At 43.2% G+C, this 24,668-nt stretch overlaps 1 protein-coding gene across 4 annotated transcripts in view; it reads right to left on the bottom strand.

Annotated features, from left to right (window-relative positions):
* The window catches only part of FKBP5 (FKBP prolyl isomerase 5), an 86,513-nt gene that overhangs the window by 25,253 nt on the left and 36,592 nt on the right, over positions 1-24,668 (bottom strand). For all 4 annotated transcript variants that reach the window (XM_029573429.1, XM_029573428.1, XM_029573431.1 and 1 more), the window contains 4 exons: positions 21,115-21,252; positions 16,828-16,972; positions 15,299-15,441; positions 8,150-8,264 (listed from right to left, as the gene is read on the bottom strand). In XM_029573429.1, coding sequence (XP_029429289.1) covers positions 8,150-8,264; positions 15,299-15,441; positions 16,828-16,972; positions 21,115-21,225 — 514 coding nt within the window. In that variant the 5' untranslated portion in view covers positions 21,226-21,252. The remainder of the gene's footprint in view (positions 1-8,149; positions 8,265-15,298; positions 15,442-16,827; positions 16,973-21,114; positions 21,253-24,668) is intronic.

Raw genomic sequence — 24,668 nt, 5'->3', positions numbered from 1 at the left:
TCATGCAAAATTTAAAACATTTTCCAAACAATAAAATATTTCAAAATGGCAGACACCCAACAATTAAAACTAATAAGGATGGAAAATTCACTGCTCTCCACACCTGAAAACCCGGTAGCACCGGGCCTGCTTAGTACCTAACCAGTATTGTAAATTAATTTTTGGATTAATGTTAGGACTCTGTGTTGCACTTTGGACTGAATGGGAAGCCAATGGCTAGAACTGGAGTAGTGGGATCATATTTTCATGTCCCAATCAAGATTCTCACTGACGAGTTTTGTAATAATTGTAAGGGTCTAATCATGTTAGTAGGTACTCCTAAAAGCTTGCAGTGCTAACCGAAAATCATCAAACTCCAGAAAAGGTTTTAACCTTCTCAGAATTTGAAGTTTGTAGTATCCTGCTTTGATCAAGTTGCTTACATGTGTTTTCACTGATAGTCTTGCATCAATCCAAACCCTGAGTTCACGCACTACAGATGAAAATACCATTTCTTGATTTTCCAAACTCAGTTTGGTGATTGGCTATAAGGATGATTTCAGTTTTAGCTACGTTTAATAATAGGGATGTGCATTCATTTCCTCCGATTCGCAGTATGCATGTACCTCGGCGACTTTATAGTACATGTGTGAAAACTGATAGTATGCATGCAGTTTTAATACTACTATTCGTTTTCCTCCATGTGGTAAAAAATTGGCGAGGTACATGCATAACGCTGAATCAGAGGAAACAAATGCACATTCCTAAAAGATAACCTGTTGTGGGAAAAGCCATTTTTGAATGGCTTCAAAGCTGAAATTAAGGAGTTTCTTATTGGAAATGAAAACTGAATATCATCCGCATACATTCTAAAATTTAACTGTAAACTATCAAGAAGTTTACATAAAAGGTGCTAAATACACATTGTACAATGTTGCCGAGCCGTTGATCCCTGGGGAACCCCCATCTGGGTGCTCATCCATTTAGAGTTGTGCGCCTCTTAAAACAGATTTTTCGATTTGAAAGACAAGAGCTAAATGAAATAATGTCTTTGCGATCCCACATTCTCTTAAACATGTAAGCAGTATTTTATGATCCACTGTGTCAAAGGCTTAAGAGATAGCTAGGTGTACTAAGATATAAATTTGGCCACAACCAAAACCTCTAACGATACTATCGGCCAAAGAAAGTAGCAAAGTTTCCATGCTGTGATTTTTCTTTAAGATCATGAGAGGTCTTTAATGAGTAGATGTGACTCAGTTATTTACACTTTCGAATAATAGAAGGACTAGGGGGCATTCCATGAAGTTAGCAAGTAGCACATTTAAGACTAATCGGAGAAAATTCTTTTTCACTCAACGCACAATAAAGCTCTGGAATTTGTTGCCAGAGAATGTGGTTAGTGCAGTTAGTGTAGCTGGGTTCAAAAAAGGTTTGGATAAGTTCTTGGAGGAGAAGTCCATCAAGTTTACTTAGGGGCGGATTTTCAGAGCCCTGCTCGCGTAAATCCGCCCAAAACCGGGCGGATTTACGCGAGCAGGGCCCTGCGCGCCGGGAAGCCTATTTTACATAGGCCTCCCGGCGCGCGCAGAGCCCCGGGACTCGCGTAAGTCCCGGGGTTCTCGGAGGGGGGCGTGTCGGGGGGGCGGGCCCGGTCGTCGCGGCATTCCGGGGGCGTGTCGGCAGCGTTTTGGGGGCGGGTACGGGGGCGTGGCTACGGCCCGGGGGTGTGGCCGCGCCCTCCGTACCCGCCCCCAGGTCGCGGCCCGGCGCGCAGCAGGCCCGCTGGCGCGCGGGGATTTACGTCTCCCTCCGGGAGGCGTAAATCCCCCGACAAAGGTAAGGGGGGGTGTAGACAGGGCCGGGTGGGTGGGTTAGGTAGGGGAAGGGAGGGTAAGGTGAGGGGAGGGCAAAGGAAAGTTCCCTCCGAGGCCGCTCCGATTTCGGAGCGGCCTTGGAGGGAACGGGGGGAGGCAGCGCGGCTCGGCGCGCGCAGGCTATACAAAATCGATAGCCTTGCGCGCGCCGATCCAGGATTTTAGTGGATACGCGCGGCTCCGCGCGTATCTACTAAAATCCAGCGTACTTTTGCTTGAGTCTGATGCGCAAGCAAAAGTAGGCTGATCGCGCTTCTTTTAAAATCTACCCCTTAGGGAATAGCCACTGCTATTAATTGCATCAGTAACATGGGATCTTCTTAGTGTTTGGGTAATTGCCAGGTTCTTGTGGCCTGGTTTTGGCCTCTGTTGGAAACAGGATGCTGGGCTTGATGGACCCTTGGTCTGACCCAGCATGGCAATTTCTTATGTTCATATTGTTTTGGATTTAGTAAAATGTTGTCCTCTAGATCAGTGGTTCTCAACCTTTTTTTGGCCGGGACACACCTGACAGATGGTTCTCACATGCATGACCACACTGAACATGTGACCGTCACGGGGCAAAATGTAAATATACATTCTGCATCCTCAGGAACCCCCTCGTCCCCCAAAATTGGGTGCAGTGCATAATTAGAGCATTACCCTGAACAGCTCACCATACAAAAAAAGATATTCTGGATCTGATGACATCTCAGTAAAAGCAAAACAAACGCTCTTTACTGGCGAGCACAATACCCCTCCTTATGAAAAGACAGTAATTTACCACTACAAATATTTAACCAGGCCCTAAACACTAATACACCTCCTATTAGGAAAACAGAGCAAGCCAAGCTGCTATAGATAGATACCCACTTAGAAATAATTGTAAAACTATACTAATAAAATGTTACAAAACAGCTGATGAACAGAACATCCAACAATTAAAAACTCATAAACATTAAAAATTGTCCAAATATTTCAAAACAGCAGACATCACATACTACCCAATAATTAAAATGGCAGTCACTCAAGAAAAATGAACTTAAAAAGCCACCTTAACTTACTCTCTCCAGCAACTCTCCTAGTCCTTTCCCTTGCAGGCCAATAGCACTCACCAGAAGCAGCAGTGGCTGCTGAAGCTCTACCCCAGTCCTCTTCCTTAGGGCCCACAACCAGTCTCTGTCTCACACAGACCAGAAACCTCCTTAACTAGTATCTCTTCCTCACACACACACACACACACACCAGTCACCTCCCTGACCAGTCTCTCTCTCTCAATCACACACACACAGCCACTCATGCACCCATTGTACCACACACACACTCACACAAAGCTGCCACTCACGCACCCAGGCACCCATTCTACCACACACACAAGCTCACGTGGAGCCTCTTCTCATTGTTTGGCCCAATAAACCTGGCCTCCGCTTTTCAGCCACCGCTGGACTGACCTCCAGCAGCGAGCAACGTCTCTCCAGCTGCCTCCGGCGGTGCGCAGGGTCTCTCTGCTCTTCGGCCCCGCCGGCGGTGCACAGGTCTCTCCACTCTTCAGCCGCCGCTGGCAGTGCACAGGTCTCTCTACTCTTCTGCTGCCGGCGGTGGCGCGCAGCATCTCACCATTCTTCTGCCCCGACAGCGGTGACGCACAGGTCTCTCTACTCTACGGCCCCACTGGCCTGGCCTCTGGCGGTGGCGCGCAGCGTCTCCATTCTTCGGCCCCGCCGGCCTGGCCTCCGGCTGTGGCGCACATATCTCTCCACTCTTCAGCCCCGCCCCTAGGGAGAAGGGAAGCACAAGTGGGGCAGTGGAACACCGGGAGCCGCGACACACCTGCCGGTGCTTGGCGACACACTGGTTGAGAACTGCTGCTCCAGATAATCAAAGTTGTTTATGTATCACGGTTTCTATAATTTTGGCCAAAAAAAAGGTAGGGTGGTCTATAATTAGTTGGATCTAAAAGATTCACAGTTAAACTTTTTAAAATTGGTCTAATGGTGACTCTTCAGAGAGTCAGGTAGGCCACCTTCTTCTAAAGATAAATTCACCAATTTGGTGATAAAAGGACTAACGTCCACCTGAATCAATTTTAGCAGGCCAACCTGAATGGCATTAAGAGAACAGTAGGCTGGGTTCAATTTCTTCAGAATACATTGAACTCCTATGGATGATACTATTGAGAATGTATCCCAGCACAAGATTGCAGGGTTAGTTGGGGTGATCAGTCTATCACATATAGCAGTAAATTTATTACATTTTCTACCTTTCCTTTGAAGTATGTGGCAAATGTGTTACTGCCAATCTGTGACGGACATTCACTTGCTGCATCATTCCAAGAAGAATTTGTAAGATGTTTTACTTAAGAGAAGCTTGGCGTTGACTCGAAAGCGGTCCTTCTCCGTCACAGGTCCAATCCTATGGAACTCTCTCCCTGAACAAATCCATCTAATCGCAAATACCAAAGAATTTAAGAAAGCACTGAAAACCCAGCTGTACACTGCTGCTTACAATATTCATTAATCACTAAAACCTATTCCTAGTATGAAATTGTTCACTATATTATTTCCAAACAGATATATATATATATATGGATGAATTACGAAGTACTGTAAATGTGATGTATTTTTATGACTGCTTGGTTTGTCTTTTAACTATGAATGTTTTATTGTAAACTGCTCAGTCTACTGTCCTATTTTGCGGTATATAAAAACTTTTAAATAAGAATTTTTTTTATTGAATCCAGTTTCATGTATTCTTTTAGGAAAAAGATTTCTTGTTAGTGTCAACTTTTGTTTCTATACGCTAAGTTGTTTTCTATATTTTTCAAGATTAGCTGCAGATTTTGTTCTATGCCATTTGTGCTCACATTGTCAATTTTTTTTAAGGTCTTGTGAGAACTACTTTGACTTTTTGTTATCTGTCTTAAAGGAGTAATAGGTTGAGAGTTTGTTTGCTACTTCTAGGCTGATCTCATCCCAATCTTCAATTAAATCAAAGATCAATTCATATTTTAAATTTAAGTAGATTAGGTAATCACTCTTTTAGTTTCACAATATCAATGGGACGTCAGCGTGACATCACTTGGCTCACCAGCAGGTCTGGTGACGTTAATAGCTGTATATTGGTCATGATCAGTTTGTGATTAGACCAGGATACTGATATAAACCTAGTTTTTTTGTAATCAGACTTCATACAGGTATTAAGAAACATTAAGTCTAATGTATGTCTACATTATGTTGGACCTTGGATAATCCGTTCCCAGCTTAAGGCAACCATTGCATCAACTAATATTTCACATGAATAATATAGGGTAGCTTATCTTCTTGTAGATTGAAATCTCCTAGGACTATCATGGTCCTTTGATCAACTTCTAGATCTGTAAGTAATTCAATGGGGGGGGGGGGGGCGACATGTTATAGGAAAGTAGCCTAAGCAGCCGGCGAATACTTCCAGGGTCTGTAAAAGGGGCGTCTGAGGTTTGCCATGATGGCTTTTTGCCAAAGGACTGAGGGTCAGAGGTGCTGGCAGATAGCTGCTGAAGGATTTCATGGTAGTCCTTCAGGTGCTACTGCTTCCTTAATTTTATCTCCAAAGAGATTCTCCCTGGTACAGGGCAGGTCCGCCAGATGGTCTTGTATATCAGGCCGGAGGTCCAAGGCCCAAAGCCAGGCCATGCGTCAAGCTCCAATGCCTGCTGCTGCTACCCTCGCTGATGTTTCAAACACATCATAAGCCAAACGGACCTCATCTTTGTCACACTCCAGGCCTTGTTGGATCACCTTCAGGGAATCCTCCTGAAATTGCTGTGGGAGCTGCTCCACCGGATCCTGAACTTGTTTCCACGGGTTTCTGGATTATTGGCTCATATAGAGCTGATAACGTGCAATCCGGGCTGCCAACATGGACCCCTGGAAGACTCTCCTTCCCACAGCATCCAGGGCCCTGTGCTCACAACCTGGAGGGGCCGAAGCGCGAGTCCACAGTCTCTTTGCTTTCTTTAAAGCGGATTCCACCAATATGGACTGGTGTGGAAGTTAGCGGCGTTCAAATCCCGTGGTGGGCTGCACCAGATAGACCACATCAGTCTTTCGGTTTACTGGTGGGATGGAAATGGGGTGCTCCCATAACCGGATGACCAAATCTTTAAAGATGTTGTGCCTTGATACTGAGACCACCTCTTTTGGAGTGTTCACAAACTGCAAGACTTCCAGAATTTTATGCCTGGAATCCTGCTCGGTCAGAAGCTGAAAAGGCACGGACTCTGCCATGGCCCTCACGAATCCAGCAACAGTTAGGTCCTCTGGTGCAAACTTACACCTCTCCTCAGGAGGAGATGGCTTGGAGGGCAAGTCTCAGAGTCCTCCATCTAGGACGGGGACGCCTCACTCTCCCAAAGGTGATAGGAGGTATCTTCCTCACTCTGTGTGCCCTGGAACACCAGAGGAGCAGCCCCCAGTGATCTTTTATGCTGAGACCCTGACGGTCTCAGCGGCATCAAAGGCACCGATGCAGGTACATAAAGCACAGTTGGAACTAGAGGGTGCACTAGTACCGAAGGCCCTGTGGGCACCGGGAGTACAGAGGGAATCGACAGCAGAGACGGTATCAATCCTGAAGGACCAGGGAGGGCTAACCCTGGCTGGGATGTCTTGCACGGAAGTGGCGCCATCGACCCCGATGGCCTATCCTCATCGGAGGATAGCCACTGGTGCAGGCCGCATCAATGCCCCCTGCGTTAACCAGGGGGTCCTGGGCAATGGGGCAGGCTGCATAGGCAACACACTAAGCAGCAGGTCCAGCCGCACCAACAAGGACGCAAGCACTGATGGAGTGAGCTCCGCTGGTGGTCCCGGTGGCTCGATGCCCTGCCGGGTCTAGCCAACCAACAGCTGCACACATCTCTCCAACTCCTCCTTGAATGCTGACGTGCACAGTACAGCTTGAGGAGAAGGCCTTCCACTGGAATCAGTGTGGATCACCGTGGCCCCTTGGTCGCCATGGAAGGCGATGCCTTCCTTGGCCCGGGACTGCTTCTGTGCCGGTGCCTTCCTGTAGTCGGAAACATGCGTCAACAAGGATCAATGGTGATATTTTCTTGATTTCCCCCGATGCTCAGCCCGGTCTTTCCCCAGAGCTGAGGGAGATGGGATGGGCCTCCACACCCAGCTCCTTTTGGTTTCGATGCACCCGATGCTGAACTCAAGGGTTCCGATTTTTTGGCGCCAAACAACTTTTATCAAACAACGCACGACAGCCTTTAGGAGTCATCTAGGCACAAAACTCGCAGCCCCGGACATCATGCGACGCCCCCCAGCCATAAAACGCAGACCTCATGGGGATCTGTGATGGACATAGTCCTGGGGCACTGAGGTCAATGGCTGAAGCCAGTTGACGCCATTGGAAAAAAAAAAAAGAGCGCTGCACTTGATTTCCAGCAGTTACTGAGAAGAAGCACCTTCAGTAATCGACCGCGAAGAATGAAAGACTTACTGCCGACCACTAACCCTGACACGCAGAGGGACCCGATGGGACTCAAGAAGGGAGGAAAACAGTTTTCTACAGAAAAAAAAGAGCACGAGCTCCATGGTCGTGAGGCTTCAGTGTCACGGAAAAAGAGAGAGACTGAAGAGGGACCCTGCGTGGACAGTCGAAGTTTCTAGAAACTTTGACATAAGTTTTCTGGGCCTGGTTCCACCTGTCATCAACCACGTGTGAGGACTACCATCCTGCTTGTCCTAGGAGACTCTCTCTTCAGGATACCACAAAATACCAGTTGGTAAATGCTTATTTATGCATCATGCCACAATAAAAATTGAGAGGGGGTAAGAAACCTAATACATACTGTCCAACCTCCTCTTCATATCCAAACTTGGTAAGTAGATTCTGGGAACTCTGTGACCCACACTTAAGTTCAGACATTTTCCCGCAGTTCAGCTCAGGCCATGTGTAGCCAACCAGGTTGCTCATCTGATCATGTGATTTGATGGAAAACCAGGCAATCACATGGCAAAAACCAATGCAAGTTGACAGCTATGTTAAAAGAGTGAGCGAGAGAGAAAAAGGATGGCGTGACAAAAGAGAAAGGTTAGAGATGGAGCAGAGGGAAAGTGTCCTTGGGATCTACAACAGGCCTCTCCCTGCTCAAGGAAGCCTGTTATCAGTAAGGAATGTAAATCCCTTTCACCACCACACACTGTAAAATTCCGATTATTATACTGCAAAATTGCATAGCATCATCAGGCCTGCCAGCTAATTTTACTCAGAAAACTATTTTCTTCAACTCTGTAACTCAGCAGGCCAAGATTCTCAAAACTCACTTTCCACAGTTGCTCCCTCATTGGGATTGGAGTATCCCTCTCCTTTCCGCTTGATCCTCCTGATGATGCCACCATCCTCAAACAGATCCTCTCCTTTGAAATCCAGCAACTCAATCTAGAAGAGGCAAGGGCCGTGGATGAGAAACCAACTATTAAAAATGTAAAGAAACTGAGGGGGGGCGAGGGAGAAGAGAAACAAAAGCAGAGAAAAAGGAGGAGAGTAATAGTGAGAGAAAGGCAAATGGAGGTAGAAAAAGTACTAAAGGGGAAGACATCACAGTAAAGGGAAAACAACTGATTTTTAAGAACACCTTGGAGAAGACTCAACACATTAGTAAATTATTTTTTAATTGTAAATGAAAAATTTGCTCTTACCTGCTAATTTTCTTTCCTGGAGTCCTACCAGACCAGTCCTACCTACCTATGAGTGTATACACACACACACAGCTGTTGTCACTCTGAAAGGAAGGGGTTTCAAGTTTAAATTCAGAGCTTTAGTGTGTTATGTAGTTCCCCTGCTCTTAGTAAGGAGTGGGTTTAATTTTGCTTGGTTACAGATTTATTGAGAGCCTGCAAATGGCACAGTAACTTAAGTACCAAGAGTATAGTAAAGCTTTTGTTCTCCATCTCCATCTGCTGGAAGGGGAGAAAAACCCATCCATCTGGCCTGGGGAACGATCAGGAAATCCATTATATACTGTAAGAAGAAAAAGAATCCAATAGAGGAATCAAGAGAAATAGCTACATGATAGCAACATGAGAGAAAAAGGAATAGAGAAAGAGGGATAAGAGAGAAAATTAGTAGGAGGCGATGAAGAGGAAGGAGGAAGAAATTAATCAAAACAGGAAGGAGAGTAAGAAAGTAATAAAGAAATTAAAAGATGAGAACAAGAATAGGAATCAGACTGGCGTGGGAAAGAAATAAAGAAAGGGAGAGGGAGAAAGAAAGCAAAACATCTCAACAGCAAGTTCTCAAGTCTCTAGTTTTCTGTCCGTCAACTACATTCTAATGTGTGAAAACTTGCTGATGCCAGAGTATGATGCAAGCGCAAGATAAAGTTAAGAAACATCTATAACACACACACAATAAAATAAGGGGAAGCATCCTGAAAAGCTGGTATATACTAACGAACGGAAGATTCCGGTGAACAGCCTTATTCTGCTCTCCCTAAACCAAACGTTGGCACATGCTACTTTCCATAGTCTGGTGCTCAAATCCAGAAAGCAGCCTCTGCCTTAGAGCAGAACCCCACAATGCAGCTTTCACCTCCAACCGAGCAACAGAATTCTTCAGTGCAGCTTCAAGCAGGCTGAAACTCTGTAATGCAGCATCTGCACCTAAAAGGGTGATAAAGTCTTGCAGTGCAGCCTCTACCATTAATAGCACCTAGCAGTGCAACCTCCATTCAAATTACAATATGGCCACTGAAGTGGTCACCACTAGCTGTGCAACACTGTTTATTTATATTGCACTTTTCAGCACTTCAAAGTGGATTACATTCAGGTACTGTAGGTATTTCCCTATCCCCACAGGGCTCACAATCTAACTTTGTACCTGAGGCAATGCAGGGTAAAGTGACTTGCCCAAGGTCACAAGGAGTGACAATGGGATTTAGACCTTACAACGTAGCTTCCAATTCTACCAACATCATGACATACTACTTTGCAATTCAGCTTTTTCCTCAACCTGAATTATGCCACCCTCTGGTGCATCTTCCACCTTAAGCAAAGTGATCTGTGCCTTCTTACATATTAACATAGTAATGTGGCAGATAAAGACCAAATGGTCCATCTAGTCTGCCCAACAATTTTCTTATGCTAATAACTGCTATTCTGTAGAGGTTAACCCCATGTGGAAATGTCACACCATCCCTTTCATCAAGCCTTTAGAGATCCGCAGTATTTGTCCATGCCCTTTTGAATTCATTAACTGTTCTAGTTTTCACCACTCCCTCTGGAAGGGCATTCACCACTCTCGGGGAAGAAAGATTTCCTGATGATGGTTCTGAGTTGTCCTCCCTGGAGTTTCATTTCATGACTACTAGTTCTACTGTGTCCTTTCCAATGCAAAAAGGTTCGAAGTTTGTCCATCATTAAAATCTTTCAGGTATCTGAAGTTCTGTTTCATATCTCCCCTGCACCTTTTCTCTTCCAGGGTATACATATTCAGATCCTTCAGCCTCTCATCATAAGTCTTCCAATGAAGACTCCACACTATTTTGGTCACCCTTCTCTGGACCACCTTCATCCTGGCTCTATCCCTTTTGAGATATGTCTCCAGAACTGAACACAATACTCCAGGTGAAGCCTCATCAATGACCTGTATAAAGGGTATCATTACCTTTTTCTTACTGGTTATTCCTCTCTCTATTCTTCTGGCTTTAGCTATTGCCTTGTCACATTGCTTTGCTGCCTTCAGATCGCCAGAGACTATCACCCCAAGACCCCTCTTCTCTTGGTGCACAGTCTTTCTTCCTCCATCACATTCAGCTCTTTTGTATTACCGCACCTCAGATGCATGACTCTGCACTTCTTGGCATTGAATCCCTGTTGCCAACTCTTCAACTTCTCTTCATGCTTTCTTAAATCACTTTTCATTCTCTATTCCTTCAGGCATGTCCACTCTGTTGCAGATCTTAGTATCATCCACAAATAGACAAACTTTAGTTTCTATCCCTTCTGCAATGTCAATCACAAAGATTATGAACAGAATCTGTCCCAAACACTCATCCCTGAGGCATAACACTTAACACTGTTCTCTCTTCAGAGTAAGTTCCATTTACCATGACGCAGTCTCCTATCAGTCAACAAGTTTGCAACCCATGCCAGCACCTTGGCGCTTACTCCCAAGTTTCTCATTTTATTCCAAGCCTCCTATGCCGGACTGTATCAAAAGCTTTACTGAAATCCAAGTAGATCACATCAAGTGCTCTTCCTCGATCCAATTCTCTAGTTATCCAATCATAAAAATCTATTAGGATTTGTCTGATGGACCTTCTCCTGGTGAATCCATGTTACCTCAGGACCAGCAACCCACCCGTTTATAGAAAGTTCACTATCCTTTCCTTCAGTAGCATCTCCATTAGTTTTCCCACCACCAATGTGAGGCTAACCGGCCTGTAGTTTTCAGCCTCCTCTCTTGCCATGCAGCCTCCATTATAGAGCAATACCACTCTACAATACAAACTCCACCTGTATCAGAGTTACATTATCCTGTACTGCAGTCTTCGCTCAAGTCAAAAGAAAACAGTCTGCAATGCAGCCTCCATCTTAGTCAAAGCAGTGAAACTTCCATCAAAATCAGAGCAATACCAACTTGCAAAGCATCCTCTATCTTAACCAATAGTTCATGTCAACGTCTGTACCTACTACTGAAGTCCTGCCTCCATTTCAAGCAAAGACTCATATGTGCTGCCACATGAAAACAGTAGGTACAGTAGGACAACATTGAAAAACACAAATTCTTTATTGGGCAGACAGAAATCAATTCACAGATCAACCAACTCACACACACACACTTAATGAGAAGTATATACATATATACAACTACAGAAAGGGTCATTTTCAAAGAAAATGGTTTATTATAAAACTGTATGCCCGATTAAATTTACATGCTTATGTCGTGTATGTGCGTACGTTTATCTAGACAGAGTAGAGGTATTCCCTGCGGCAGAGTTGGGAAGAGGTTGCAACTTGCATGTATACTCTTGGATTTTCAAAAGTGTGTGCATATACATTTCTTGAAATCCAAAAATGACAACTCTTTTGAGGGCTACTACAAATTACCCCCATATCAGATACACACACAATCATATACAGATATCATATATAACAAGAAGTTTCAAAGAGAGAATTTGAAGAGAAGCCTGTCGTGGAAGTAAAAACTCATAATTAAATCTTTTTCAGGTGCATTCAAAGTAAAAAGCCTTTGAAGGAGTCAGTTGGACCATTAGATAATCAAGGGGTAAAAAGGAGCACTTAGGGATGACTTAGGGAATTCTTTGCTTCAGTCTTCATGCCCGAAATTATATTCAAAGGTGATGATTCTGCACAACTGAAAAATCTCAATGAACCTGGAAGATGTACTAGGACAAATTGACAAACTAAAAAGTAGCAAATCACCTGGACCAGATGGTATACATCCCAGAGTGTTGAAAGAACTGAAAAATGAAATTGCAGATCTGCTATTAATTGTAAACTATTTACAAATCTGCTACTCTTGATATCTCTGCAGCTTTTGATACTCTTCATCATGCTATTCTACTTTCTCATCTTTCTGATATTGGTATTGTGGGTTCTGTTCTCTCTTCTTTTCCTGAAATCATTCCCAACAAGTCAGTTTCTCTGGTGCCTCTTCTTCCTGGTTTTTAATTCTTATGTTCCAATTGTACCTCGCCCCAAACTTCTTTGGAGGGGCAGGTAAGAAATTTTATTAAATTAATAAATATCATTAAAATTATCTATGGTACCTGAAGGCTGGAGGGTTGCCAATGTAACACCAATTTTTAAGAAGGGCTCAAGGGGTGATCCAGGAAACTACAGACCTGTGAGTGACAGGCAAATAGTAGACCCTATCACAAAGAACAAAATTGCTGAACATATAGACAGGTGTAGTTTAAGGAGTCAAAGCTAACATGGATTTAGCCAAGGAAAGTCTTGCCTCGCCAATCTGCTACATATTTTTGAGGTGTAAACATGTGGATAAAGATGAGCCAGTTGATATAGTGTATCTGGATTTCCAGAACGCATTTAACAAAGTCCTTCACAAAAGACTTCTTAGAAAATTAAAGTCATGGGTTAGGGGGAAGTGACTTATTGTGGATTGCAAACTGGTTCAAAGATAGAAAACAGAGAGTAGGGCTAAATTGTAAATTTTCCCAGTGGGGAGAGGTGAATAGCATAGTGACTCAAGGATCTGTTCTGGGACCACTACTTTGTAATATATTTATAAATGACCTGGAAATGGGGACGAGAGAGGTGATCAAATTTACTGATGACACAACATTATTCAAAGTTGTTAAATCATAAGAGGATTGTGAGAAACTGTAAGACCACCTTGCAAAACTGGGAGACTGGGCATGCAAATGGCAAATGAAATTTAATGTGGACAACTGCAAAGTGATGCACTTAGGGAAGAGTAACCCAAATTATAGCTGCAAAAGGCAAGGTTCCAGGATCTAGGCATCATCGTTGATAATACGATGAAATCTTCTGCTCAGCGTGCAACAGCAGCCAGGAAAGCAAATAGAATGCTAGGGATTATTAGGAAAGGACTGGAGATTAAAACAAGAATATCATGCTGCCTCTGTATCGTGCTCCATGGTGCGACCTCACCTTGAACATTGTGTGCAGTTCTGATCACCACATCTCAAAAATGATACAGCAGAGTTAGAAAAGGTACAGAGAAGGGCAACCAAAATGATAAAGGGGATGGGATGAATCACCTATGAGGAAAGACTAAAGAGGTTAGGACTCTTCAGCTTGGAGAAGAGGCGGATGAGGGGGGATATGATAGAGGTGTTTAAAATAATTGAGTGGCGTGGAATGAGTAAATGTTAGTTGATTGTTTACTCTTTCAAAGAGTACAAAAACTAGGGGACACACCATAAAATTACTAGGTGATACATTTAAAACTAAGAGAAAATATTTTTTTTACTCAACTCATAATTAAGCTCTGGAATTCATTGTTAGAGGATATGGTGAAAGCTATTAGTGTAGCTGTACTCAAAAAAAACATTTGGACAAGTTCCTGGAGGAAAAGTCCATAAACAATTATCAAGGTGGACTTGGGGTGGACTGGGATAAGCAACATGGAATCTCTCTATCCCTTGGGATCCTACTAGGCACTTGTGACCTGGCTTGGCCACTGTTGGAAACAGCTACTGGGCTTGATGGACCTTTGGTCTGACCCAGGATGGCAAGTCTTATGTTCTAAGTTCCACACATAACTAAAGAAGCCTACTTTCTGAAAAATATGCACATCTGCAGTCTGCACATATGCGTGGATTGTCAAGAGTCCTCATATCCTCTCATATATATCCTGAAAATCAGGACATCAAGCACAAAAGGTATTAGGAATATATACATACACACATAGACTGAGATTAAGCAGAGAACAGAGATATATGCAACACTATAATCAAATGTGCAGAATATGACACACAAATATCCAGAAAGACACAATAGATGTTCTAAATGAAAACAGTGTCTATATAGAAATATTTACATACATTCACAGACAAGGAAGTTTAAGTTCACACACACACAAAGCACAAGCAAAACAAACACAGATCGCGCTACTTAGTTAGCCACATGTTCAGTCAATTGTTCGTTCTCAAATACCATGTATAGTCATTTGTTCGTTCCTTCCTGTTACCATGTTACAAACAGTTACCATGTTATAATGTAAAATAAGCAGGTCATGTCTTATTTGTTTTAGTTACATGTAAACCGATGTGATATCTCGATCGAATGTCGGTATATAAAAACAATAAATAAATAAATGCAAACTCTCATAAAACCCACTGGTTGATTTTCAAAGGCTTACATGTGGCAAAACCAGGATATACACATGTGAATTGGACCCACACACACACCACGTGGATTTTAAAAGGCCCACGGCCACGCATGTATCTCCCGGTACACACAAACATTTTTTTTTCTTCACGGAAAAGGGGCAGGCTGGGACTGCACCATGAAGTCAGCGTGTAAAGTAGTTACACACACACACACACACACACTCACTGGGGTCCCCGACCTTGTAACTTTACTTTTCTATGTAAGTAGTGTAACAAAAAAATGAGGCTAGTTAGTGGGATTGTAAGGTTCTGGGCTAATAAGGTAAAAGGGAGGCAAGTTAGCTAGGGGGTTTAGGAAGTCCTCTCCTTTACTGGGGCAAATGGGGAGTGAAAAAGGCCTATTGCATTGCCGCATGCACCTACTAAAATTCCCCCCACTTACGTGCTCAAGACTGAATTCACGCACACATGCGTGAGTCAATATAAAATCATGTGCACATGTACGCGCGGATAGCCAATTTTATTACACGCATGCATATACGTGCGCCTGTTATAAAATCAGCACGCGAAACGTGTACAAACGTGCGCGGGTCCTTAAGGTTCTTAAAAGACAAATGAAATACGTACTCACCTCAAACAAAAGGGTGGCATTAGGTGGAATTTTTGGGACACTACCAGCAGCACCATAAGCATATTCAGGTTTACAGTGTAAAAGGCAGATCTCCCCTCTGGTCATAGTGGCCACACCAATGTCCCAGGCCTTGATTACCTGTCCTGAGATAAAGGGGAGAGATGTCTGAGAGAAGAACAGTGTGTAATACTGGTTTTAGGATCAATCCTTTTGTTATGCTTCATGGACATTAAAATCCTGGCTAACGTAACAAAGATGCTTCTACTAGGACAGAAGAAGCAGACAGATGTCCATTGGGCAGGTGAATACAATTCGAAAATACAACCATTCTGGAATTATTGCTGCTTAAAACAGCAACACTATCTAGTTTTCTCAAAATATCAAATTGACACTTTAAAACCTCTCTCATCTCTCTTCTGCTTTAATTTTCAGATAAAGAAATAATAATGAAAACACAAAATTAAGTTTAATTATTGTTAGGGTCGCCTTTAAGGACAGATGAACTGGGACGACTGCCCCCGACTCCATGGTTTGATGAGTCCCATGCCAACTCAGCAGTTCTGCCTTCACACTAGAGTATTTGGGTCAGTGCCAGAGTTGAGCCATACAATGTCTGACATTATTTCTCTCTCCTCCACTGCTGCTACGGTGGCGCTATAGCTGCTGTTGGTGCACAAGAGTGCCACAGGGTCAAATGTTGCTGCAACTTGTACTGTGTGTCGGTCAAAGTTTCTAAAAACTTTGACGTACGTTTTCCGTGCCGGGCTCCTCCCGATGCCACCCATGTGTGAGAACTACCATCCTGCTTGTCCTAGGAGAATTGTAATTACCAGTTTGCGAAAACCTCTACCAGTTTACCCAGTCCTTCTCCAGGTCAGAGAGACCCTCTCCTGGTTCTTTACTCTGAAATCTCTCCCGTCACCTGGACCACCCATCCAACCAATAGTGAACAACAGATGAGCCTGTTATCAACTGCGCAAGATGATTAGCAGCTGTACAATTCCACTAATAAGTTGACACACGTTTGCAGGCATGTCTCTATAAAACAGCAACATAGCTCTTGGCCCCATACCGGAACGTCCCTAGACCACCCCCCTTTTTTTTTGTGCATACTGGTACATGCCAGACCAAAAATACAAGTGTACTTTTGATGTTTTTAAAATAGTGTGCATGCACATACAAGCTGCTTACACGCATATATGTTCTATGTAATTGCATTCTTACATGCCTGTTTTCTGAGTTACAATGTAAACCGAGATGATATGTAAATTTTACATGAATCCCGGTATATAAAAATGTTAAATAAATAAATGCTAATTTTATGCATGTAAATGTTTTGAAAATTCACCCCATTGCTTTGTGACTCTGCTTAAAATGATCACTGATGATAAAAATACTAAAGTCTTTATAGAAACCGTGACCTGAGATTGATAACTTCTGTTCACTTATTACAGCCCCTTACATTTGCAAGGCCATACCCTTGTCATCCAACAAATCCAGAGATCCAATTTAAAGGAGGAGCTACTTACCTTTGCCAAGACTAAAGACAAACTGCTCATTACGATCGCGGCTTGAATCAAACTTTTTCCCACTGGCCAGTTTTCCTTTGTAATGAACATAGACTTTGTCTCCAATCATCGGCGTCTCATTATTGATTCCAGGCCGTTTCACAATCTGCAATACAGAGAAACAGCATGAGAAAGAGAACAATGTGCAGAGGGATCCCTGTGCTGCGAAAGATAACAAGACCCCAAGTTCAGCAGGACAGAGAGATTATGGGGTAGAGAAGAACAGAAAGATTCAAGTAGAACTGAGTTCAACAGGGACCATCAGGATCAGTAAAAAGAACTTAGCAGACCTAGAAAAGATACAGTGAAGGGCAACAAAGATGATGAGGGATATGGGAAAGGTTTCATACAAAATCTCAAAAACAGGACTCCAGCTTTAAAAAGAGATCACTGGACAGGAGATATGATAGAGGTATATAAATTATTAAGGGGCAATTTTTAAACTACCTGGGTAGTTTTCAGCACCATGTCCACAACTGAAAACTAGTTTTCTTTTGAAAATTTAAGCCGGCAAAGTCCGCAAAAACAAAAATATCCAGACTCTGAAGCTTTTACTTAGGTGCAGAGTCTGTGCAGGGTTTTGAAAAGTTTCCCTTCCTTGCTCTAACCCCACCCCCAAGCCCATCTCTTTCGCCCTTAGCTAAGTGTACGTGTGCCGTGAAAGCGTGCGTGTGCTTTTATCCACGGAGGAGAGGGCAAGTTTCTTTAACAATTTTCTTTTTTAAACTATTCTACTCAAGTGGTAGAAACAATATATAGGAACCTATTAATCAGATCTTCTCATAATATAATACCAGATGGAAGATAAATTAGTCACAGGCTACGTAACAATCAGAAATGTCACTCCAGGTTCGGTGCATGCTTAAATCACGACTGTTTGAAAATGAAAGACTGATAGTGGATGCACACGCTCTTTCAACATCCACTGCTTGCCACTGTTGGAGAGAGGATGCTGGGCTAACACAGAAACAAGAAACCCACACTGAGCAGGGCTAGAGAGGGATTCCTATGCCCAGCAGGTCTTCGGAATGTGGAAGAATAGTCACCCGATTACGATCCTTCATGGAACGCAAGAATTTGGTGGTGTTGGAAAGTTTTATGGTCACAATGTGCAATTGCATGAAAGGAACTCAGCAGCAAATCTGCAGGAAGGGCCAAGTCCATTGCTTCAATTTCTCTGCTGATGCATCAAATTTTCAAATTCCAATTTTATCCACCCTAAAGTGTTCCTTTTATCATTAACAATGGGGGCAATATTCAAAACTGTGCTGCAGGTGCAAAGTCTGCAGGAACATTTTCCATGAAAATGTAAAACTGCACACACTATTGCCTCCTCTGACCTAACTCCACCCTGAACCCACCTTCTTTTTTCCTGTGTGTAAAAGTTCATGCATTGTAGATCCCCACTTGTACTTTTACCTAGAGGAGGCAGTTTTCAGCCAGCCATTTACTCTCAGTATGCCCAATTACTACACTTGGGGGCGGATTTTAAAAGGGTTACGCGCGTATATTACCACTCCTGCGCGCGCCGAGCCTATTTTGCATAGACTCGGCGCTCGGAGCCTCCGGGCAAAGCGGCCATTTGCACGCACATGTTATAAAATCGGGCGTAGATTTTAAGATCTGGCCCATAGAGTTGTCTAAAAAAAAAAAAGGAACTTTTTTTTCCATCTGAAAAGCTCTCATACATTGATCAACATTAATTTTGATGATATTAACTGTAAAAGAACAAGTACTTCCTTTTCTACACAAAATATTCAGAGAGACCTGTGCAGTCTCAGACTTACACACACACAGGCCTGTTAAAACTTGGAAACCCTGGCTTGACTCCCTGCATGAATGAGCAAATCTCCGATTCTCCCTATGCTCCAACTTGATGAAGTCTTGTAAATGTGCAATTTATCTTGTGCGACACTCTCAGTGCATTGCAAACAGCACTACAGGAGCAATTTTCAAAAGCTGTACTGGGATAAAGTCTGCTGGTACTTTTTACTGCTGGCTTTGAAACTTGCCACAGGTACAAAGTCCACATGGTCACTTGCCCCTGCTTTTTCCGTGAGTAGATTTTTGCTGGGAAAGTAGGCATGAAGATTTGAAAAGGTCACCTACGCATGCACTTTTCCTCCTGGGACTGAAACTCACCTCCTCCTCCCCCCCCGCCCAGGAACCCCTCCTCTCAATGAAGCCAAAAAAGAATGCACTGAGTTTTATCCACACTGAAGGGAAGGCAACTTCCAGTCAGAGAATTACAGAAGTAAAATGCTTCTCAGAAAGTTGGCAAATATTATAACATTTACAGTTCAAGACCTTCATTTTCAGTTTGTATTTTATTTTTCCTGCAAAGTTATCAGCATTTATTGCAAGAACAAAACTGGGAGAAATCAATGGAAGAAAATGGCTCGTATTTTTTCAGGTAAATATTTTTATTCTTGATGCAAACACTGAAATATCCAGGAAAAATAAAATAAAACCTGAAAACAAAGGTCCCCATTTCCTCTCACACTCAAAGTACAAAGAGGTCAATTTTCAAAGGATTTAAGGAGTCCAATTTTGGAAGTTAGGAACCTAAATTGACCCCTTTGAAAACTAAGGCCAAGGCCCTAAATGTAATCACTAAAAAGTGGATAGTTATGGGGCAGCGAAAAAAAAGGTTTGGTACTGCACCTAACTTAGAAAAATGAGTTGCAGGCCTAAATTAGGGGCATTTTCTGAAAGGCTACTAAGAACAGAACATTTGCCATACGAGTCTGACCAAAGGTCCATCAAGCCCAGTAGTGGCCAATCCACATCACAGGTGCCTGGCAGGATCCCAAGGGGTAGACAGATTCCATGTTGCTTATCCCACGAATAAGCAGAGGATTTCTGCAACTCCACCTTAAAGGTTTATGGACTTTTCTTCCAGGAATTTGTCCAAACCTTTTTTTTTAAATGCAGCTACACCAGGGGCGGGATCGGGCATCCCCCGGTGGGCCGGTCGCTCCAGTCACGTGGTCTGCCGTGCGAGGCCGTGACGGAGCCGCGCTCTGCAGACTACGTGATGTGTCCTGGGCGGCGAATCCCCAGGTCTGTCTTCCTCGGGAATCCGCCGCTGAGCTATGCTAATAGTTTTCACAACATCCTCTGGCAACAAATTCCAGAGCTTAATTATGCAATGGGTAAAAAAATATTTTCTTTTAGTTTTAAATGTATCACTTAGTAACTTCATTGCGTGTCCCCTAGTCTTTGTACTTTTTGAAAGAGTAAACATCCGATTAACACTTACTTGTTCCACTCCACTCATTTTATAGACCTCATATCTCCCCTCAGCCATCTTTTCTCCAAACTGAAGAGAGGTCTAGAACGGGTAGATGTGAATCGGTTATTTACTCTTTCGGATAGTAGAAAGACTAGGGGGCTCTCCATGAAGTTAGCATGGGGCACATTTAAAACTAATCGGAGAAAGTTCTTTTTTACTCAACGCACAATTAAACTCTGGAATTTGTTGCCAGAGAATGTGGTTCGTGCAGTTAGTATAGCTGTGTTTAAAAAAGGATTGGATAAGTTCTTGGAGGAGAAGTCCATTACCTGCTATTAAGTTCACTTAGAGAATAGCCACTGCCATTAGCAATGGTTACATGGCATAGACTTAGTTTTTGGGTACTTGCCAGGTTCTTATGGCCTGGATTGGCCACTGTTGGAAACAGGATGCTGGGCTTGATGGACCCTTGGTCTGACCCAGTATGGCATTTTCTTATGTTCTTATGTTTCTTAAGAGCCCTGACCTCTTTAAACTTTCCTCCTAGAGGCATCGCGCCATCCCCTTTATTATTTTGGTCACCCTTCTCTGTACCTTTCCTAATTCTGCTACATATTTTTTTGAGAAGTGGTGACCAGAACTGCACACAATACTCAAAGTGCAGTCACACCATGGATCAATACAGAAACATTATGATACTTTGTTTTATTCTCCATTTCTTCCCTAAATTCAGCTAAAAATAGGCACCTAACATAGAAGCCCTGTTTACTAAAGGTTCTCTCTCATTTTGCGTCTATGGGAAAAATGCTTTGTAAATAAGGCCCTTAAGTGACTAAATTTAGCTGCTCAGCATTTTTTAATATCAGCCTCAAATTTATCATCTGTAACCCATCTACCAAAAGAGAAAAAAGAGATGAGAAAAGCCATGCCACTAAAATGAAAAACGATGGATGGAAGTGAAACTTGTCAGGAGGGATGAGTAATTAACTTCCTTTTCTGTCTAATGGTCTGACCTTCAGGACACCACGATCCTTTCTGGGAGTGATATCCTCTCCATGTTCAGCCAGAGCCGCTGGCTGGAGCGGAACATCTCCTTCATTTTTCATAGCGTCGTCAGTTGTCATTGTCTCTTTGCATGAACAGCAGCACAGCTAAATACAAACAAAATGCAGCGTTAGGGCCGCGTTGCTGAATCCCTGGCACCTCACGAAGCAAATAAAACATCAAGAGAAGGCAAAGAATAGAAGAAGAAACCTGCAGGTCTGTTACTTCACTAACAGGAAGCTGTGCTATATGCATCTTAACAGGAAGGATCTCTTACCTCTTATGCACTGCAAAACCCAACAAATCTGCTCCTTGGGCCAACTTGGTTTGGGGAATGCTAAGGAAATCAGGCTTCACAATTCCCAGGCTAAACAACCTAACAATAATCTCAGCATTTTTGCTATGACCTGTGGGTTACATTTTCCAAAGAACTTCCTGTTTCAGATATATTTTAAAAAGATTTTATTAAGAGTTTTTGCCTCTATGGCCAGTTTCTTTTCATATTCTTTCTTAGCCTGTCTTATCAATGTTTACATTTAACTTACAAATGCTTATGCTTTTTCCTATTTTCTTCAGATGGATCCTTTGCCAATTTTGAAGGAAGTTTTGGGTTTTTTTTGGCTAAAACAGCCTTTCACTTCATCTTTTAACCAAAATGGCAGTTTGGCCTTCCTTCTACCTTTCTTAATGAGTGTAATACATCTGAACTGCACTTCCAAGACAGAACTTTTAAACAATGTCCATACCCGTTGTACAATCTTAACCTTTGAGGCTGCACCTTTCAGTTTTTTTTTTTTGTATCTTCCTCATTTTATCAAAGTCTCCCTATTGAAAGGTTAGTGCTAGAGCTGTAGATTTACTTATTGTCCCCCTTCCAGTTATTAATTAAAATGTGATCATGTTATGATAATTGCCAAGTGGCCCCACTATCGTTTACCTCTGTCAACAAATCCTGCATTCCACTAAGAATTAGATCTAAAATAATACTCTCTCTTGTTCGTTCCTGAACTAATTGCTCCATGAAGCAATCATGTATTCTCATCCAGGAACATTACTTCTCTAGCATGTCCTGAGGTTACATTTACCCAGTCAATATTGGGGTAATTGAAATCTCCCAATATTACTATATTGCCAAATTGGTTAGCTTCCCTTATTTCTCATATCATTTGATTAACCATCTTATTTTGGCTAAGTGGATGGTAGAATACTCATATCACTACACTCTTTCCCCACGCATGGATTTCGACCCATAAAAATTCTACTGTGCATTTAGTCTCTTGCAGGATCTTTATCCTATTGGACTCTATGCTATCCTGCACAAAGTTCCACTCCACCCCCAAGTTGATCCACTGTATCATTGTGGTATAATTTGTACCCTAGTAAACGGCGCCTTTACACCGGGCACTGAAGCGGAGGGGCAGCCCACCAGCATCGGGCACCTTAAGGCAATCTCTGAGAGAAAAAAAAAGAAAAAAAATGGGAAAAAAATCGCTTGAAACTAAGAAACAGTTAAGAACACAGTGAAGAAGAGATCAGACCCCTGACGTCAGCACGCTCAGCGTCGAGCCGGTAAACAGCGCCTTTCCACCAGGCGTCGCGCTATTTTTTAAATTCCTTTATTATTATTATTCTGTTAATTAACTGTTTTCCAACTTTTTTTAACTTTCTCTTTTGTTAACAGTTTTTGTTATAATTGTTCAATGTATTAGACAAAGGAAATATATTTTCCGCATATTCTGTTTTAAGGTAAACCCGGTATGATTTGTATTTGATACAAGAATGTCGGTATATAAAAATTAAAATTTAATTAATTAATTAATAAGACACTGTCCCATTTGCTATCCTCCTTCCACCAGGTCTCCGAGATGCCAATTATATATGCCTCTCAAGGACATCTGCAAAGTTTCAACTCCGTCATCAATTCACATTTTTACATCCCATTACGGTCTATATAACCTCTCAAAGACTGATAGACAAGCAGTTTTGAGTAACCTCTTCTCGCAGTAGTCCACTCTCCACAGTGGAGTCCAGGTTGCTTATTTAGTAAATGCTCCGCTGCAACCTCTGCTTGGGTCTCCTCATACGTAATGGCTAATTTAGCCTGCTTATTGATGGAAAAAGCAAGTTTGCGTACTGTAAATGTTTTCTGCAGAATGAAATAGCTAAGGAATACCCACCCACTTCCCTACAGAGTCGACTACATAGCTGATAAAGAGCGAGGAGGCTCACTAGGCAACACTGGCACGGGGCAGAAACACTTTTCCCACCCGTGTATCGAAGCGCGCCCCCAGAAATTCCAACACCTGGGAAGGCTGGAGATGGCTCTTGGGAAAGCTTACTATCCACCCAAGAGAGGTAAGGAGAGCTAAAACCTGGCTGACCGCCTGTTTGCAGAGGACTTCCAATTTGGCCCACACGAGCCAGTCGTCCAGATAAGGATGGACTAAGACTCCGTCCCAGAGAGCCACCGCCACCACCACCATGACCCTTGGTGAAGGTGCGTGGCACGGTGGCTAGACCGAAAGGAAGCGCCTGGAACTGAAAATGCTGTCCCAGAACGTGGAAGCGGAGATACTTCTGGTGTGCAGGGCGAATCGGGATGTGTAAATACGCCTCTGTTAAGTTTGAGAGAGGCCAGGTATTCGCCGGGATGAACAGCTGCTATGACTGCCCTCAGGGTCTCCATTCGAAAATGAAGTACCTTGAGGGCCCGGTTGACCCTCTTGAGGTCTAAGATTGGGGGTAAGGAACCTTCCTTCTTTGGGACAACGAAGTAGATGGCATACTGGCTGGCGGCAAGCTCCGTCTCTGGGACCGGGACAATGGCTCCCAGCCCTTGAAGTGTATGTGATATTGTGCATTGACTTTCTGAAGTACCTCATCTCTGCTGTATTCAAGAATGCTAGTTTGAACGTGCTGGAATGCAGCCAACACCCCAGACCCATTAGCTGATTGGTCTAATATATTCCCAAATCAGAAGCCCTGCACTTATCTAGAAATAACACTCTCAGTATGTTCTGATTTGTATGGACCTGTCGCTCCCTGGAACAAACTTATCTGTACTTTGTTCCAGTATCTGTCTCTATTCCCTTTGCCTCTGTCTTTCTCTAATAAAGTCTCAAAGTTAACTATTACAGCTGTGTTTTCATTTAGAATAAACAGAAGCCTGACAAGGGTTTGAGCCACCGCTTCCCGCTTCAGACGACCGCACGGCGAGACTACATAGAGGTCCGGTAGATCTCGAGAAAATTCTAACCCGTAAGTCTCGGATAATCTCGAGGACCCACTGGTCTGACGTGATCTTGACCCATTCCTCGAAGAATAGGGAGAGACGACCCCCTAGATTGGGGATGGAGGAATGGGTCAACCGAATCTCATTGGGAAGCGGGCTTCAGGGTGGTATCCTGAGGTGCCCCGTCACGGAAAGACCAACACCCGCGAAAGGGCTGAGACCAAGACTGAGACTGCGAAGGATAACCACGAGCAGGAGCATAACGACATTGGCCCCGAAACCGGGAAGGCA

This window comes from Rhinatrema bivittatum, chromosome 12 (genome assembly GCF_901001135.1).
Source record: "Rhinatrema bivittatum chromosome 12, aRhiBiv1.1, whole genome shotgun sequence".
NCBI classification, from domain to species: domain Eukaryota; kingdom Metazoa; phylum Chordata; class Amphibia; order Gymnophiona; family Rhinatrematidae; genus Rhinatrema; species Rhinatrema bivittatum.
Note: the sequence above shows the minus strand (reverse complement) of the source record. Positions and strands in the feature narration are given on the sequence as shown.